At 44.3% G+C, this 18,470-nt stretch overlaps 6 protein-coding genes across 6 annotated transcripts; 1 reads left to right on the top strand and 5 right to left on the bottom strand.

Annotated features, from left to right (window-relative positions):
* Nucleotides 1–16: 16 nt before the first annotated feature.
* On the top strand, nt 17–1,854 carry LAJ45_05194 (uncharacterized protein; the record flags this gene model as incomplete). Its single annotated transcript, XM_046114766.1, has 4 exons — nt 17–93; nt 154–1,087; nt 1,141–1,540; nt 1,592–1,854. 4 exons carry the CDS (start codon nt 17–19, stop codon nt 1,852–1,854), a joined length of 1,674 nt encoding a protein of 557 aa, XP_045971803.1.
* A 203-nt stretch (nt 1,855–2,057) lies between these two features.
* LAJ45_05195 (uncharacterized protein) lies at nt 2,058–4,371 on the bottom strand (the record flags this gene model as incomplete). Its single annotated transcript, XM_046114767.1, has 14 exons — nt 2,058–2,111; nt 2,208–2,261; nt 2,340–2,350; nt 2,415–2,475; nt 2,628–2,652; nt 2,708–2,776; nt 2,844–2,950; nt 2,996–3,097; nt 3,170–3,204; nt 3,289–3,474; nt 3,581–3,790; nt 3,860–3,933; nt 4,070–4,104; nt 4,192–4,371. The coding sequence occupies 14 exons, from the start codon at nt 4,369–4,371 to the stop codon at nt 2,058–2,060; spliced, it is 1,203 nt and encodes a 400-aa protein (XP_045971804.1).
* A 2,349-nt stretch (nt 4,372–6,720) lies between these two features.
* LAJ45_05196 (uncharacterized protein) lies at nt 6,721–7,487 on the bottom strand (the record flags this gene model as incomplete). The annotated part of the gene is made up of 5 exons (XM_046114768.1): nt 6,721–7,001; nt 7,065–7,148; nt 7,208–7,249; nt 7,316–7,323; nt 7,387–7,487. 5 exons carry the CDS (start codon nt 7,485–7,487, stop codon nt 6,721–6,723), a joined length of 516 nt encoding a protein of 171 aa, XP_045971805.1.
* An 895-nt stretch (nt 7,488–8,382) lies between these two features.
* Nucleotides 8,383–11,513, bottom strand: LAJ45_05197 (uncharacterized protein; the record flags this gene model as incomplete). Its single annotated transcript, XM_046114769.1, has 12 exons — nt 8,383–8,482; nt 8,552–8,721; nt 8,786–9,011; nt 9,082–9,219; nt 9,302–9,595; nt 9,652–9,707; nt 9,780–10,819; nt 10,882–11,015; nt 11,068–11,173; nt 11,233–11,271; nt 11,400–11,425; nt 11,494–11,513. The coding sequence occupies 12 exons, from the start codon at nt 11,511–11,513 to the stop codon at nt 8,383–8,385; spliced, it is 2,349 nt and encodes a 782-aa protein (XP_045971806.1).
* Nucleotides 11,514–12,932: 1,419 nt separating this feature from the next.
* Nucleotides 12,933–14,618, bottom strand: LAJ45_05198 (uncharacterized protein; the record flags this gene model as incomplete). The annotated part of the gene is made up of 7 exons (XM_046114770.1): nt 12,933–12,967; nt 13,271–13,346; nt 13,411–13,498; nt 13,586–13,842; nt 14,049–14,146; nt 14,340–14,346; nt 14,604–14,618. 7 exons carry the CDS (start codon nt 14,616–14,618, stop codon nt 12,933–12,935), a joined length of 576 nt encoding a protein of 191 aa, XP_045971807.1.
* Nucleotides 14,619–16,613: 1,995 nt separating this feature from the next.
* On the bottom strand, nt 16,614–17,153 carry LAJ45_05199 (uncharacterized protein; the record flags this gene model as incomplete). The annotated part of the gene is made up of 3 exons (XM_046114771.1): nt 16,614–16,689; nt 16,932–17,045; nt 17,137–17,153. 3 exons carry the CDS (start codon nt 17,151–17,153, stop codon nt 16,614–16,616), a joined length of 207 nt encoding a protein of 68 aa, XP_045971808.1.
* Nucleotides 17,154–18,470: the final 1,317 nt, after the last annotated feature.

Raw genomic sequence — 18,470 nt, forward strand, 5'->3', positions numbered from 1 at the left:
AACACCACAAGCTAAGATGTCTTCTTCAGAACCTCCACCCGAACAAATCTCTGCTATTTCCCTCAATGATTCATCTGGGGAAATTCCTCTCGGGTGCGCATGTCTTCATTTTCTCATTGCTTAACAGTGAATAACTAACATCCGTGAATATAGACCTGATGGTCAACCTCTTACAAAGAATGCCCTAAAAAAGATTCAAAAAGAAAAAGAGAAGGCCGAGAAAGCAGCAAAAAGAGCTGCTCTCGAGGCCGAGCAGAAGGCCGCCCGTGAACTTGCAAACATCGATCATGCAACGGCAAACTATGGTGTAAAACCAATGATTCAATCAACCGAGCGTTCTGGTATCGAGCGTATCCAGCTTTCGTCGCTCACGGCTGGGGACAACGGCCGTGAGGTTGTGTTTCGTGCCAGGATGCAGAATGCTAGAATTCAAGGAGCAAAGATGTGTTTTCTTGTCTTACGGCAGCAAAGCGACAGTATCCAGGCTGTGATGACAGTCAATACAGATGGCAGTGTTTCGAAGCAGATGGTTAAGTGGTCATCAGCAATCAATGCCGAGAGCATCGTGCTGGTCTATGGTGTGATTCGAAAAACTCCTGAGCCTGTCACCTCAGCAAGCTTGTCGGATGTTGAGGTTCATATCTCTAAGCTATTTGTGATAGCCGCGGCAGAACCAGTACTGCCAATCCAGTTTGAAGATGCCTCGAGATCATTCAAGGAAGTCGAGGATGGTGAAGGGAGGTACCCGACTGTTTCGCTCTCTACTAGACTCGATAACCGTGTTATCGATCTGCGAACACTCTCAAATCAGGCAATCTTCCGCATATCATCAGGTGTCTGCATGCTCTTCAAGGAATATCTTCTACAGAAAGGGTTTACTGAAGTTCACACACCAAAATTGATCGCTGCCGCTTCCGAAGGTGGTGCGAACGTATTCAAGGTCACCTATTTTAAGAGCGATGCTTACCTCGCCCAAAGTCCACAGTTGTATAAGCAGATGCTCATTGCTGGTGATTTCGAGCGTGTCTTTGAGATCGCCCCAGTTTTCAGGGCTGAGAACTCCCAGACACATAGGCACATGACCGAGGTTTGTGCGATGTTCATCACCCCACATTGATACAAACTGATATAAATATATAGTTTACCGGACTCGACCTTGAAATGGCATTTGAAGAACATTACCATGAGGTTATTGAAGTTCTTGAGAGTCTCTTTGTCTTCATCTTCAACGGACTTCGTGAGCGATTCGCCAAAGAAATTGCAATTGTTCGAGAGCAATACCCCGTCGAAGAATTCAAAATTCCGAAAGACGGCAAAGTGCTGCGCATAAAATTTAAGGAGGGTATTGCAATGCTTAGAGAAGCTGGCTACGATGTCCCAGAGCTTGAGGATTTGAGTACGGAGATGGAGAGGAACCTCGGTAGGCTAGTATTGGCAAAATATGACACGGACTTTTACGTCATGGACAAATTTCCATTGGCCGTGAGGCCATTCTACACCATGCCTGACCCCGAAGACGAAAACTACTCCAACTCCTATGGTACACCCAACCTCGATCTGTAAGACTGAAAATAATACTGATCATAATTAGACTTTTTTATGCGCGGTGAAGAAATCCTCTCTGGCGCACAGCGTGTGCACAACTCTGAGTTCCTTACGGAACGCTTGAAGAGCTTAGGCATGGATCCAAAAACCCCTGGGCTGGATGATTACGTTGATGCATTTCGATATGGCGCGCCGCCGCACGCTGGTGGGGGAATTGGTCTTGAACGCGTCGTCTTCTTGTGGCTGGGACTGCAGAATATCAGGAGAGCGAGTGCATTTCCAAGAGACCCAATCAGGCTGAGACCGTAAAGTTAAGCAAGAACCAAAAGAATATTTTGCGAAGTAAACATACATTTGGGTTAGGCTTTAGAAGATAAAATCCAATACAAAAGGCAACCTTTTTCAGAATAACGGCCCAAGCAACGTGAATCTCCTCTATACCTAGACACAATTATGACTTTTCAATAGAACCCCACAACAGTATAGCCACAAACCAAAAAGAAGAGCTGAGGTTATGTAATCAACCACCAATGATAACGAGCATGGTTTTGCCAAAAGTGAGTGGCCTGACTAATGTTACAAAAATGAGAATAATAATATATTCTGAAAAGCATTGTTTTGGATTATGGGTTTTTGTATCGATCGAATAGCGGCTGACATACTTTAGATAATCCTGGATTCACTTCCAGTTGTAAGACACTTTTGGGATGATTAGACTGCATTTCGTTAGGCTTTATCAAAATAACGCACATTATTACACATTCTAAGTCATTTTTTGCAGCTATATGTAATACCTTATTTCTTCCTAAAATACACAGCAAGAGAGCCTGCCGTTCATTCATATGTTATCTCCCGCTAGTATTATTTACCGCTAAAGGCTTTTTGCGTTTGTAACAAAATTACAGCGGCATTTATATAGGCTTCGCGGAACTATATACCGGACTCCCATACTAGTTAGCTTGGGCTAAATGAGCACAACCCCTCTCCGTACAAAAGAACAGAAAACATAATAAAATATGTATAAACAACCAAGTTTACCATCATTGACACAAACCAAGGGTGACAAGTAATGAATCTCGTACTTTATTGAGAGTTGGGAGAATCGTGCTACTTGTCCTTCCACCGCCCCTATACAATTGAATCAACACGTCTCTTTATGTACTCATAGCTGCTGAAGAAGACAGAGTTCAGGAGGCATGATCTAGTCATAGACACCCCCAGCCCACGATACCTGCATGGCAGCGGAGGTTAAATTTTTATAAATAGGATAAACACGAGATCTGGGGGAGATTCCTCACATCCTACGATTAAAAAATCGAAATGGCCTTTTAGGTAGAGGTTCACCTGGCCGATGTGTCAAGACGTCCCTCTGATATATTGCCTTCGCCGAATCTATCGGGTAGATCTTCTACGGTTAGCATCAGGTAAAATTCGAAGAAAGTCTCCTTACAAGGACCCAGCTAAGCAAGCCGCACAGTCCACCAGAAGCCGCAATCGCCAATGGCCCAGCGCCGTTCGAGGAGGAAAACAAATGTTTGCCACTTTCATAAAACTTGCCTCAAAACAATCAGCCACCCTCTTCAGAAGCAGAGTAACATTAAGATATATTCCAGAATATACAAACCGTAAAGTACATTGCTGTTCCCAGAGTGTCACGGACTAATACTCCCAAGTATATTAACCCCAACCGTTCACACCCACCTACCACGTCCAGAATGATTCACAAATCAAAGATGTACCCACTAAAGTGAAGGTGAAACCCGGAATACAGTCCTCCAAATCCTCTCGCCTTCACGATACTACTAGCGCTCTGAAATGTCCCTTTTGGCTGGTACTTGGTGATGTGACTTGGGTCATCCACACTCGCCATCCGCGAGCGGGCCATCAGTAGTTCGATCTGCGATGAAAGCTTCGTAAACTCAAATGGGCCTAAACCGAGCTAGGTGTCAGTCCCCTATTGCATCTGACGCACATCGCATCAAGACACACTCCTCGCTCCCTCCGTCACGACATCAAGAAGAGGCACCCCACTAACACGCAATAACTGTGATGGCACCCCCGGCCGTAGCACCACTAATAAACCAGTAGACTGGGTTTAATGGTTTAAACGCTTCGCTCGGAGAAGATATAACCTTCGGACCTAGCATAGACTTGAAAAACGAGGAGTATGTATTTTTCGACTTTGAATAGATCGAAAAGGATATGGTCCGCACTAAGGTTACCGAGGCCAAAGGTGCAAGGCTTCCTATAGTACACAAATATTGTTGATTTATGAAACCTCCCCGGTAATATCAAATATAGAAGAAAGCCATACCTCGCCAGAAACCTCTTGTTCCTTCGGTTTTATGGGTTTGAGTAACGCAATCCCAAAAACTTCGAAATTTATACCTGAACCTCCATAAATCAACACAATGATCTGTTTCCCGCCTGTATGATTAAGGGGCGACTGCAACTTGGGTGAATCGGGCGGAGGTTGTGATGAAGGAAGAGCAGGTGAGTAAAAGAGATAGTAGTAATAACTCACGCTTGCATGCGCGTTTTGACGGAGTCGAGGGGAAACTAGTTTTACAGAATTGTAAATCTTGCATTTTCTATCTCCTCTAGAAACTTTCAATGACCGATCGTAATAAGGGCGATATAACTCACAGCAATGAATGTCGATACACAACTACTAGCACTCGCTGCGATCTCTGTTCGATACTTTTTCACGAAGAGCTCACCGGAGGTCAACAGTCTTTGTTGGCGCCTCTTCGCCAGGCCACCACGTTCGGGCACCGCCATTCCCGGTGGAGTTATTGTGAGAGTTGGTTCCTGGGAGTCAGGCATGTTGGTTTGTGGTGTTCTTTTTGTTAATCTTTTGATGAGGATACAGCCGAGGCTAACCAACGGGAAAGCTGTAGGAGATAGATAGTAACGGCCGGCTTATCTTTTCGCCTGTATCTATGAAGCCACGGAAACCCACTGGGATTCATTGAGAGTTCCACTAATTATCTATGTGACGCGGCTACTCGCTTAACCACCGGGAATTAAGGTTCTGGAAACAGGAGGATCCCGCGCGCCCAAAGATTTGGACTTGGGTGGAGAGGCGTTTAGTAAGACTCCATGTTCGAACTAAAGGTTGATTGGACACAATAAAACATTCCCCCTCAGCGGTAAGAAACAGAAATACATGTATGTACCTATTATATTTTATCTTGTTTTTACATGGCATTAGAGCGTATTTGACAACTGTCGATTTCGACAATTGACTGTTCGGCTTTGACAGTTGCGGGTCGCAAAATTGACATTATACTTCACGAACTCCCAAATTATTTACTAGATCTCAACCATTATCAGTGGTGACGAGATCGAGACATAAGGCCTTTTGCGCATTGATAGAGTCCAGCTCCAAGTTCCGGTACCATGTGCCGATACCCTCATCAATCAAAATTGACGGTTCGGCAAACCGCTATTGCAGCCGGCGAACTGTCAATCATCGGAATCGACAGTTGTCAAATACGCTCTATTGTAAACAAAATTTTTTTAGCCAGAAACCGAAAAAAGAATAAATAAACACGAAAATCAGAGATATTTCGAATACAAGAGAGAGGTTTAAACTACATGTATTTAAATGTTTCCATTCATGTACCTACAGTGTTGATGATTTGGCCTATGCAAATTGAAGACATTATTAATAAGCAAATAGTTATTAGGTACATCAAGTAACAAACGGAAAACCTTCCAGCATAAGGAAATCATACACTACTAAAGAATGTTAAGCATTGGGAAACTGCTCAGTTTAGGGCAACCGGTGATAATTGAAAGTTAACGGGTCAATTGCTATTTACTACAAAAATACAAAATGCACTGGTTAGGGGTCGGGGATCGGGGGGTAGAATACAGTCGAATCTAGGTCCAGGGGGGAAACAGTTGGGTGGTGAATCCAATGATTTGGGAATCACCTAAGGTTTAGCGGATGAACCGCGCAGTGATTTACACATTTACATCGCTCTCAACCCTATATCTTTTAGAAAACGAAAGAAATGCGGAAAAAGTTGGAGGAGAGGATGTCAAAACTTGGATTGAGAGAAACAGCTGTAGGCGATAGTGAATAAATATATTATAAATAGTAGTTTTCTTTCCTTGTCTAAATCCTCCTCTGCCTTAATACGTATCGGTTCTCCTGCCCGCGCGCCTCTCTTTTTCCTTCTCCTTCTGTATAATGAATACTTTGTGGTTTTATTTCTTTTTCCCCCCTCTTTTCCTCCAATTCATCTAGTACTCTTCTTAACTCTACTAGTACTGTATCGCGTTCTGGTAGATAGGCTTTATTAGAGTTAAAGTATCTCGTATCGATAGGTTTCTTTGACACTTTTTCTTTCTCTATAATTAGATTGCGATGCATAATTATTTCAGCACTGCTTCCCTCTGCATGAGTTTGTTGATTCAACAGATTGTGATTCCAAATATAGAGCATGAAGACTACGGCCGCGGAGAGTTGAGAGAGTAAGAGGATTAAATTGTGAAAAATTAATTGGGGGCCTGTAGATGAGCGAGAAGTTTGGTTATCTTGGACGGGACATGATTCAGTACTGTTGGTACTACCGGAAATGAGTCAATCAATACTGAAGAGTCAAATACGTATATTCTGGTCGCCTAGAAATTTGCTTACATATTGGAATTGGGAAAATTATTCTTTATTCCAGCTGTGTGGAGACTTGATACCTCTTGCTTATAGTACGGTTTTGAAGGAAAAAAATGCCGACTCACAAGGCTGCAAAAGATTCGATGCATTCGAGGGTAAGCAAAGAGGTATAGTTAAGAAACCCCAAAGCCCAAGGGGGGCCAAGGGGGTCCAAGAAGCCGTATCCTTATAGAGAGATTCGATCGTACTCTAGGTTACGAGTTTCATTTCCCAGACTTTGGGTACCACAAGTATGTATGCACCTACGCGTGTTTCCGCATCTGTCGATCCATACCGCTCTCACAATATATCGTTTACTTCAAAACTCTGTAGGGTCCTGCGATACCCAAGACTGTCTGCACTGACAGGCAGAGACATCGATTCTTTGTTTACAGGTAAAATTAAGGGCATTGTCACTGTTATTAAAAAACTACTTTACACCATAAACCGTTCATTCAACTTGCCAGAAAGAAACGAAGGCACAACCGCGCATTACGTCTACCGTCGACCGCCTACAACAAAGCGCCAGCGAAAGCCAGGAGACCAGCAACAGCTCCATAGCTATAGCCCGGAGTGATAACAGTACCGAAATTTGTTGAGGTGCTTGTGGCTGAGGAGCTGGTAGCGGCAGAACTGTCACCTCTAGTTGTGGTAGCAGTCGCGTCGGAACCAGCGGAAGTTCCCGTGGAAGATCTTGTGGAACTTCCAGTGGCAGTGGCAACTGAACTAGTACTGGCTGTTGCAGAGTAGGCACCGCAGTACGAGATTATAGTGTTCTTAATGGACGAGGCAGCTGTTAGGCAGATATTAGCCAAGCATATATCACATAAAGGCAGTAAACAATGACACGACTTACTCGGGTCATTAGGGCAGTTGTTATAGCATGTTGCCAAATCTGTGTACTGAAGGCAAAGACATTCATAATCATTTCCATTTTTGGCTGTAAAAAGAAATATTAATATCATATACTTTCGTGAGATGTGTTATTGGAAAACATACTGCAACCAGTGATTCTAGGCGAAATGAGATTAATGCAAGCCTCTGTCGATTAATTAGTTTTTATTTTTCTCGACAAAGTTCGGAGGAAATCAGCTAGTCTTCACGTACCGACAATACTAATTACGAGGTTTAATTAGAACTCGAGCTACATCCAATAGGGAGATGGATAAAGTACTTACTTGGCAGCATCACAGCTTTGATCCACGGTCCATTGGGAAGACTGAGCCGCGACGTATCCACTGAAAGTAGCGATCGCGAGAAGTACTCCGGTGGGATGCATATTGTCGTGTGCTGGAATTAAGGTATTAGGTAGGAGAGTGAGGATTGACAATAACCGAAACTAAAAAAAAAAACTTGAATCCGAATTTAACGCGTAGCGACAGTATGGAAAGTGAAGAGGTTAGATGGGAAGGAAAAAGGGGGGGGGAGGCAAAATATATGGCGCTCGTCAGGTATGTAAATTTACCCTATTACGAGATTCTTATTTTGGAGAATATGCATATCTCGAAGTTGGGGTGCCGAAGCCGTCCACTAGCCCCTGCAGGGACCGAGTTCCCTGCCAAGAGAATTTACCTACGTTCCACCCAATCAAATCATACGTATCGTCTGGGGTAGTCTGGTTGTGGAGATGGGTTGAGACAAATCTAGGCATGCAGGATCAATCACAGTTTGACCTAAATCCAACATCGGGAAAACACCTTGTTGTGGCAATCGCGCAAGGGGAAATAAATAACACTGTTTACCCGAAGCCTCATCTAAAGTCTCGAGAAAGCTACTAAGAATATTCTTAATTGCAATGAAAAACAACCCCTTATTGATATTGCAACGCCATTGGATTATATTAATCCCAGCTTGTCTTCTTTCCTTCCAGATTCCACATACAAATTCAAATCCAAATACTACTACAAAAGCTCATCTATACGAGCAAGCCTTTTCTCAGATCCCCCAACGAATTTGATCACATATCAAGGATGACAAAATAATGCTGAAGGTTCCCTCCCAGTTTTGATTTCAATATTGGGAGAAGAAACATAAGTCCAAGCTGCTCGCATAAGGAATAGACCAGACCACCATACCAATTATCACACACCCTCCAAGAATGCAAGGAAAGGATAAAATGAAAGAGAAAAGAAAACAAGAATCCTTAAGAGATTATGAAAATAGCCTCCAATGTTTTATTCTTGCCCAAATCCCATAGTTTCTTCAACTGCCAACGATAGTTTCTGGTTAAGAACATCATAACTCTTATATGGGGGCAAATCTAATCGATTGAAACTGGAAGGAGCAAGAGGGTGGTTGTTAGTTTATATCCTAATGCCACAGAGTTCGACTTGGACGGCTTACCATGTATGAGACTTCGGCAATTGCTGAATTTCCCCTGCCTTCTCAATAGTGAACCGACGTGGTCCATCACTGCCTTGCAAGTCCTTGAACCCATTGACAGGTATACGCGATGTACCTGTGGTGAATTGAAGAAGTCTCGACTTTTGTTCAGCATCCCAGCTTCGAACACACTGTTGCAAGCCGTTAGCGCACGAAATAAGCAAGTGGGATTAAAGTAGCAGATCAACAACTTGCCTTCCAGAAATTAACGATTACATCGTCGCTCTCGGTGTAACCTCTATAGTCTGTATGCTTCTTCCAGTCCTCAACGTCGATATCCGCGATACCTCCGATCAACAACTCCAACTCCCTCTCATCGAAAACGCCGACAAGATCTGCCGGAATGAGCTCATGAAATCCTTCAACAAAATTATCGAACTGCTCCTTAACTCGTTTTTCAATACGCCATTCGGTGACAAGACTAGATAGTCAAAGATTTTAGCACATAATACTCAACAAATCCATGCGTGGAGTTTAAAAGGCCAACATACTCAACGTATTCACGTTTGTTGTCGTTCGTGACTTCGATCTCACTACCGCCAGGTTTCAAGTCAATCGTTACCGTTTCTCCGAATCGACTATCTTCTGTAGAAAATGTTAAGTCTAGAATATCTGTGATGTCATTTTCCCTATTTATAGCACTAGATTAGTCTCCTAACTTTTTAAAACCAACTCCCAGCGCCCCCGGGGGGGGATTATGCAATAACATACAACATCCATGTTAAGTTTCTATGAAAATCTGCATCGACACCCTCCATATCCGCCAAGACCACTTTTTTCCTTAGAATCATCTTGTAGAAGGCACCAATGAAAAAAGCATCCAGAAAGCGCCTGTGGAAAATTGCTAGGCCAACCACGCGCCCAATGAATTTGAAGTACGCAAGATGTTCCGGATTTATTCCAGAATGGGGGTTGATTTGAAGGGTGTAATTATCGTGGGCTGAATATTCAAAGAGACAATAGAATGGATTGAACATCTCGTGAGAAAGGAGGAAGAAAAACTCCCTAGTAACAATTGGTCAACGGATTGCTGGGAATGTCCTGAAGAATAACGGAATTACCTGGATAAACCACCATAGTCTAACCCGTCCTCTCCGTCAAACTTGACCATTAACCGCTTCTGGAGATCAGCAGGGGATTGGCGCATGATTTGGGCATAAGAATCTTCAAAAATATGATTTCTGCGGACTTTGATATGACATTGGCCAGACAAGATACGGAGTGCAGGCTGTGAGCGAAAATAAATGAGCTTCCGCCTGAAATCGCGCTTGTATTGTGGTACGTTCTGATCTAAGGAAGAAGGAAGTCGAGGATCATCCCATGTAGTTGTTTTAGTGTTATGGTCGACAAAATATACCCTTGCCGTATTGGTCAATCTCATCTCCCATCCGCTTGGTAAAGGTCCCAACTGGGAGACTGGTTGTTGTTGAATACTTTGTGCACCTGCATTGTTCCCATACATACGAATATACTGTTGCCTCCTAGGGTCTACCCATGTTGTCGTGCGGGTATTGTGATCAACAAAATAGGCCCTCCCCTCTGGCGTGTGTCTCTGTTCCCAACCTGGAGGAAGTTCACCAGTTCCAGCTGTAGTGGCCCCCGTCGCCATCATTGATACTTGACTAGTATTATTCGAGTGTGTTTCTTGTGACTGTGACGCTGATGGGGTGGGAGAACTTGCACCAGTTCTATCCTCTGGTAGCATTCGATTCTGATGCCTCGTCCTCTCAAGATCAGTGTTTTGTTGCATGGCAGCTCGTTGATCTGTTTCATTGTATGTGGTGGAAGGCCTGTTCCAAGTGGTTGTTCGAGTATTGTGATCAACATAATACGTTCTTCCCAAGTTATCCTGTCGTCTTTCCCAGCCAGCAGGTAGTCGTCCCTGATTGTCCTCAAACGAGCTCATATTTCTTGCGGTCCCATTGGGTGCAGCAAGCTGTGCTGTCGTCGGTGCTCCATTTGCTTGCGTCTGCGACGGCGCCCTTTGGGGTGCTGGGCTGGCCACAGAGACTGCTGATTGCCGACCCAAATCTGAGTTATATACAGATCCCCCAGCTGGAGAAGACTGCCCATTATTCGAGCCTCCTGGCACAGGCAAAGTCGGTCGAACCGCAGTGGTCTGGTTTGGTGCCCTGATGGGGGTATCGATGTTGGTAGTGAGATTGACTATTAGTTTTCCATGAACCATGACATTTTCGTTCGATTTCTTCAAATCTCGAGTGAGCATTTCTGAAATTGCGAGTCATGTCAGTTGCGTTTTCGCAGAAACTTGCGAGTAAACGCCGACGTACCTTCTCCACCCAGCCCGATATCTAATACATCCCCAACCTTGATATTGATTACGCCGAGAAATCCTTGGTCTTTCTTTTTCCATTTTCTGTGATCAAATATCTGTACGGCTACTATTGATGACTCGGAAACTTGTCTGTATATTATCGGTAAGCAGAATACCCAAGCTACGCCAAGGACGACCATACAAATCAAACGACTCATTCCAGTATGGATTTAAAGTTTTCTTTATCACTGCAGTTGAACGAGTCTGCTCTCCATCAACGGTGACAACAGCAAACGGATCGGGAAATCCTGGTGCCCAGTTAACGCCCCACCCCCGCTATTTCTTCCGGTAAAAGTTAGGAACCTACTAAAGACATCTCTTTTATAAAGACCATCCGCGGCGATGACTATCCGAGACACGTTAACAGCCGCCTTATTTTTCTCTTACTCTCAAGGAAAGAGCAAGTGTGTTAGAGAGCGGAGATAGCGGGGGAGGGCGGGGAATGGGAATAAGCTGTGATTGTTGGGAACGCACCTGTTATTCGAATCTTCCGCGGACTCCTGAAGATAAATTAGTTATCAGGTTTGCTAACACCGTTTGAACAATTCGAGGAGCGAGTTCAACGTACGCAGGCCCACCATCAGTCATTGTTCTATGTTTTATAATGATACTCGCTTGCTGACAGTAGATAACTCAGAAGACGCTTATTCGAATGAGAAAAGAGGGCAGGCACAAGCTAAGAAGAGAGAGAAGTTGGAGGTGGAGAAAGACAAATGGAGGTTGCAGTCAACGAGGCTGGGTCACTTGTATGCTTGCAGGTGTACGTCAAGAGAGTGGCAGTGCTTCGCCCGTAAGCTCCAAAGAGAGCGGTAGGAAGCGGCTGTGGCAGTAATGAACGCAACGCAAAGCGAAACGTCTCACTAATAGGCTAGAAAACACGACAAGGAGAAAAGCGTATAGCCAAATCGTAAGCCTTTACCAAGCACAATAAAGAAATCAAGTAAGGCTGAGATAGGGAGGAAGAAGATAGGAGGTAGAGATATGAGATGAAGCAGAAGAGGAGGAGAGAGAACTGAACGCAATAGAGAGATATTGCTAATGGTGATGGTAGAGGAGATGGTGAAGGTCCTAATAACACGAGTCTTTATCCGGGGCCTGTTGCTCCTGTTGCCACTTCTTCTTCTTCTTCCTCTTCTTCCTTCTTTTTATCCTTCTTTTTCCTCTATCACCTTTGCTGTTATTTGATGTGAAGAAAGTTGTTTGTGGAGAGGTTCTGAGATCCAGTGCCCATGTATGCAGGCAGAACAGGCGAGGACCTCGCAGAGAGACTATGTGGCGCCTTGACTTCACTCGCCTCGTTCTCAGCCCCTTCTGAGTGGTGCCAGGGTCCTCTTGACTTTCATTCTCTCTCCCTCTCCCCTCTCCCTCATCCCTCATCCCGCATCCCGCATCCCACATACCACATCCCACATCCCGCGTCTATATCCGATATCCCATTCCCTTCTTACAACTCACGAACTACTGATACATAACCCCACCATATGTGCGCAGACCCTTTGCATGTACATCCACCAATATCACATCTTCCCACATACACATGTACTCCATGTAAGTACATATAGATAACAGCTTCTCCCGTGACCACAACGACCCTTCACCTAACTGTAATCCCACGGCCTTTTATTGTACTGCTACTACAAACGTCACCACTTCCCTTGACTTGCTCTACCATTTTCTCTTGCCCCAGATTTTCTGCTCTCGTGTGCTCCCTGTTAATATTCTATCCTGATCTATTTGATCACAACGTCCCAGGAATAGCATCCACTGTCCCTCTCTTCCCACTCTTATATCTCCTGTACTGGTGCTGGTAACGCGAATACAGACATTCCAAGACCAATCAAGTGGTTCATGCGATAACGAAACAATATTATACAAAGCTCAAATATCAATGAAAGGTAAATGCAAGCGAAGAGAGATAGAGAAAAGGAAAGAAAATTGGTTGTTCGAAATCTCCACACCCCGCCCGTGCCATTTCCTCTACTTTTTAACTCTTCCCCCCGTCGGTACTCATTCCATCTGAATGAAATAATAGATCCTTGCAGCTGCTAGCCATTATCATACTGCTATTGCTGCAGAAAGAAAAAAAAGAGAGAAAACGAGAGAGAGAACGAGAGAGAACGAGAGGGAGGGGAGGGAGGGAGGGGGAGAGAGGGAGAGAGGGAGAGAGGGAGAGAGGGGAAAATGGACGCGTTCATACGATCGAGCTAATTCGAGGCTTTTTTAAAAAAAAAAAAAGAAAAGAAAAAACATCTAGTAAGGCGCATATCCTCTGCCCCTCGCCCTGTATCCGCCTCTGTAACTACCGCGGGGTGCATACCCACCGCGGTACGCGGGAGGAAACCCACCTCTCCCTCCTGGCGCACCTCTCCCACGACCCCGTCCACGATTCATTCCAGGAAGATTTGTACGCTTGGGAACAACCTAAGACGAACGTAAGAACTCTATAACATTGGGGCACTGCAGGTAGAAGAGGGCATTGGCCTACCTTGAGCGAACGGCCACGGAAGACGCTTTCATTGAGAACCAATGCTTGTGCCACTAAACTGGGCTCTGTGAACTCGACATAAGCATACCTAATGATTTATTTATATACGGTTAACATCTTTTGCACTCAGAGGGGAATATAGAAGGTGTAGGAAGGCTTGATTAACTAAACATACCCTTTCGGATGCCCTGTAAATTTATCCAACAAAATTGTCACTCTATTGATGGACCCGCAACTCTGAAAGTGTGCCTGAATCTCCTCTGGACTAGCTCCATAATCCACATTTCCAACGAAAATGCTTCGCGCGTCGATATCCTCTTTGTCCTCACGTAGATCATTATTCTCTTTGTCTAATGTCGCTTGCATTTCCCGTAGCTTCGCGGCTTCGGCTTCCATCTCTGCAACCCTTCTTTTCATGGCTGAGATTTCCTCCTATAGATGCGAAACCCCAACTCATCAGCTTTCAATAATACTCCGGATGGTGAAAATCTCCCGAAGTTGAGCTAAGGGGTAAAATAAAAATTTGCATGTCGGAAGGAAGTCTGAGATTTTTGGATATCTGATCTAGCGGTCGTCCATCCAGAGACTATTCTCAAATGACAGAAGAGAGAAAGTTCAAGGTCACTGATATTCCATACCTCCTCATCGCCACCTTCTTCATGACCATCTATGCGTTCTTCGAGCTTGCTTGGTTCGTCCATATTTAACGCGTTGCTAGTATCCAGAAGTTCTAATCCTAAAGGTTCATACGCAGGAGATAAGATCAGCCTCAATGCAACGCGACAATATATGAAAGGTGGTTAGGGGAAGAAAAAGGTGGGGCATGAAGACTGTCGGAAGAGAAATCGGAAACTTGAGACTAGCAACCTGGCAATCGCTGTTTAAGGATCACGATTTTTTTCGTACAGTGCTTGGGAGGGGGGACTCACTCGGTGGCTGCAGAGTTTGTGTTCGTCGCAGAATTCAAGTATTGGAAGTGAAGAGTAAATGGTGGATGAGTGTGTGTGGTGGTTGTTGTCAAGAGGCCGCAGCAACGAACTTCCTTCTCAGTTGTCGAGGGTTTACGAGCTTGGCTTTCCTGTGCTGGATCTGTTGACGACCGCCAAGCTTATAACATCACCCAAACTGGTTTAGGCTGCCCGCATTCGGTGGTATTTAGTTGACTTCAAAGCCAGTACATGTATCTACTCTACAGTAGGAACATACATTGACTCTATCGATTCTCCAACTATATGTCCTGTAACTACCACCCCCAAACTAGTTTTCGGCATATATCTAATAATTTACCAATCTCAAGCCCTTATCAGCTGATATATCCCTTCGTGTGTTTTCACCACCAGACGCTAATGGGCAGCTTTTACTCGGCAGTACACCTAACCCTCACTCCGTGAACCTCTTTTGCTGTGAAGTCACCTTCTGTGACCCCTCCTATACCTTTTTCTGGTGTCTCCACAGTCTGTAGGTAGCTAGATTTTCTGAATATCACCACACAGTCATGGGCTAATATCTCCCTTTTTTGCTCTGACGAACGAAGGGATACATGCATCCACGATACATCTGTCGAGATAATATCCCTTCGTTCGTCAGAGCAAAATCGGAGACATATTAGCCCATGACTGTGTGGTGATATTCAGAAAATCTAGCTACCTACAGACTGTGGAGACACCAGAAAAAGGTATAGGAGGGTCACAGAAGGTGACTTCACAGCAAAAGAGGTTCACGGAGTGAGGGTTAGGTGTACTGCCGAGTAAAAGTTGCCTATTAGCTAGCTCCCAGTCGTAAAAACGCACGAAAAGATATAATTAATAAGACATCATAGGTATTTTACTGTGTCTTAAATTACTTACGATATGTAGGCAAATACTCAGTCCGGAACCTTAGACCCTAGTACCTCATCATTTCTCCTGCAAATTTGAAAATATTGCTTTCTCATAACACTCTAGCTTCATAATCTACTGGCCACCATAAGCTGATCATTCTCTGATCAACTGGTTCCGGGTAACTTAAGTATATTCTCCTATCATCACAGTAGCGGTCTTTCCTTCCATCATGAACTCTCATCTTAGATTAGGTAAGTTTTCCTTTCTTTCTTTCTTTATGTTCTTGTTATTCTGCAATACCTCTTGTATAGCATCTCCATATGTATACAGGTGCACCCCGATCTCGGAAACGCCCCTACATTCCAATCTCGGTACATAATATAATTTAAGTATACGTGGCAACCCTTGATTGTAACCCACAATTACCAATAACAAAGAGATGACCTTTGAGAAATTTCTTATTGAAATAACACTATGCTAACACATAGTTACCCAGATTGAAAAACTGAGAGCAATCAAGTAATCAATCAAGTCTCTCTCCCGCCGAAGATCGAGGCAAATCGAGGCAAATCGGGTCAAACTATCGCGTTGTATTGAGCGCAAAACTAACGTTGTTGATATAATGCAGGGCCTTCGAATTCATGCGGTTAGCATATATGAAATTACATATATTTCTACCTCCCATAATTAATAACCATGGGTGTCTTCTCCTCGCAATGTTGTGCCTCATGAGCGTTCCTCGGTAGGGACTTTCTATTTGCAAGCTGCGGCCAGCATGCCAAACATCAAGAAATAAATACAAACCGTCCGGGGATTGGAGCTGCGAAGTCTATAGTGTTTTAAATTGGGTAATGTGCTGTGAGTTCAGAGGACATAAAGGCTTTCCAGTGGTATGTCGATTGTCTGAAGAGGGGATAACGATGGAAGGAGATATACAAGCAAACGGCTTCCAGCTTGCAACAAGAAGAGTTTGTAGCCGGAGATACAAAATATATCCATCCATAAGGGATTTGAAGTAGATACCAATTTTTGATAAAAACACAAGAAATCCATTAAGGTATAGCCTACTTGGCATCACCATTTCGAACTAATGGGCTCCATGACCTTATCATCCAATTGGTGCAGCTAAAAACCTCTATTGGGGTCAAATGCCTTTTCTATTCGGAAGAAGTAAACGGGGGGCCGGAAGAAAGCTGACCAGACAGGTTGGCTACTCTATCAGGTAGGGCATGGGTGCTTTTAGAGATATGAAGTTGCAGACTGGTTCGTCTATCCGATCCGTTCAACACAAGGCGGGAAGGGAAACCGGGGAGATAGATATCGTGGCAAGACCATGCCGTACGCTTCGTAACTATGCATGTCCTCAAAATGTACGAGCACGTATTATAGAGTACCTACACAGTACTCTAGAGTAGGAGGTACTCTATGATGTAGGTACAACAGATAGTGGGTGGAGCGCCTAGATGTAGATATAATTAACCCTGCAAGACCCCAGGACGAAACGAAGTAGACACAGAGTATTGGCCAACTGTGCTATATGCAGTGGGATATCGGTTGAAAAGCCTCATTCATTCTAATCGGGCAACGAGAAAATGAAGATAGAAAAAAAGATGCGTTTTGGTTGGTATCGTTTCACCCCTGCTATCTATCATGACAAGCGCTGGTTGAACATCAGTACTGTAGGTACGAATAAGTACATACCACGACTGTCGGTTGTAGAAACTGCTGGCAATGAACCACAGCCGCGACCCCGGCGAGCACATAGATGTACCGTATGTATCCATATGTAGGTACATATATTGTACTCTACACCACCTACTCACTCCCAAGTTCCTGTTAGCTACATGTATGTAGGTACCTATTACGAATCGCGTGCATGAAGGAATGGAAACTAATCTGTACGCACATGGGAGGCAAGGCCATACTAGTATCCACTCTACATGTATGTACACATGTCTGGTTGTTTGTCAAAGTAACGTTGCCATCTCGCTCAAGCGGGATCGGTTATTCGCGTGGCGATAGATGGAAGGTTCGGCTCAAGAAGCGAAGACCTCAATTGCAACCCGAAATCTTGGCCAAACGTTAGGGTCATCCAACTTACCTGTAATAGGATCTATACGGTACCAAACAGCAAGGTACGTGTTCCTGATGTGTGGTTCCTGAACTATCAATCTCCAAAAGGGGAATCGATATAGAATATGTATCCAATCCCCACCCGCAGACAGAAAGAAAGGAAGAAAAAAGGAAACATGGACTCGTCGCTACGGGCCCTGGTCCAGAGCCGTGGTTACTCTGATAGGTAGTCTAGTTCCGAGCCTTTCGAAAATTTCATTCCTCCCCACGTCAAGAATTCCAGAGATTCCATAATTTGCACAACTCAACACTTGCGATATTGCAATAATACCAATCCCATCTGCCGGCGCAGTGAAGATGGAGCAGACTTTTCCATTCCAATGCGTAATTCAATGTCTTCGATCCAGACGGGATGTACCCTATAGGATTTGACATACACAGCTCTGGGTCCAGTTTCAGCCGCTGTAGAGTACAGTCGTCTCTGGGTCAACGACGAAACCGGCTCGATGACGAATGGCTACTTTTTGGGCTGATAGTCAGTCAAACCAAAGGGGTCGGGACGCTTTTGTTGGTTTTTGTTGGCTTCGATTGGCCTATTCGCCATCGGACCGGTTTCATTATTGACCCAGAGACGGCTGTAAGGTACTGCCTACAGTCGCTCACCTACTGACGGCGGATCCTATCTGATGGTTCTGTTTACAGTAATTTACCCTTAGCGTCTAAAACCTAACTCTTTTATTGGCCTCAAATCCCTGACCGCCATCAGACAGGATCCGCCTTCACCCCGTGAGTGACTGTAAAGAAAGACGTAGCTCGATGACATCGCCGAACGGAGGACGGACGATGAATGTACCAATCAAACAAAGCAATTATCAAAGAGGCACCCATCCTACTGGTATTCTTGGGATCGAATTCGCTTCAGCTATTGCATCTTAGACTGGGAAGATGCAAAAGCAAGACTAAAAAGGCTGATCGATGCAGAAACTTGCGCACACAACACAAAAGATATACTGAGTATGTACTTCTAGGTACACATCAGCCCTTACTGTGTTATACCCACCCCCGTTAAAGTATGTGCATAAGTATTTTCTTGATCAGGGACCTGGAGTAGAGTAAGTAGAGTACATATATTCACCCGCATGTATCTTACTATGCACATACTTGAGA

This window comes from Morchella importuna (genome assembly GCF_003444635.1).
Source record: "Morchella importuna strain M04M26 chromosome Unknown Morimp01GS014, whole genome shotgun sequence".
Classification (NCBI taxonomy): Eukaryota; Fungi; Ascomycota; class Pezizomycetes; order Pezizales; family Morchellaceae; genus Morchella; species Morchella importuna.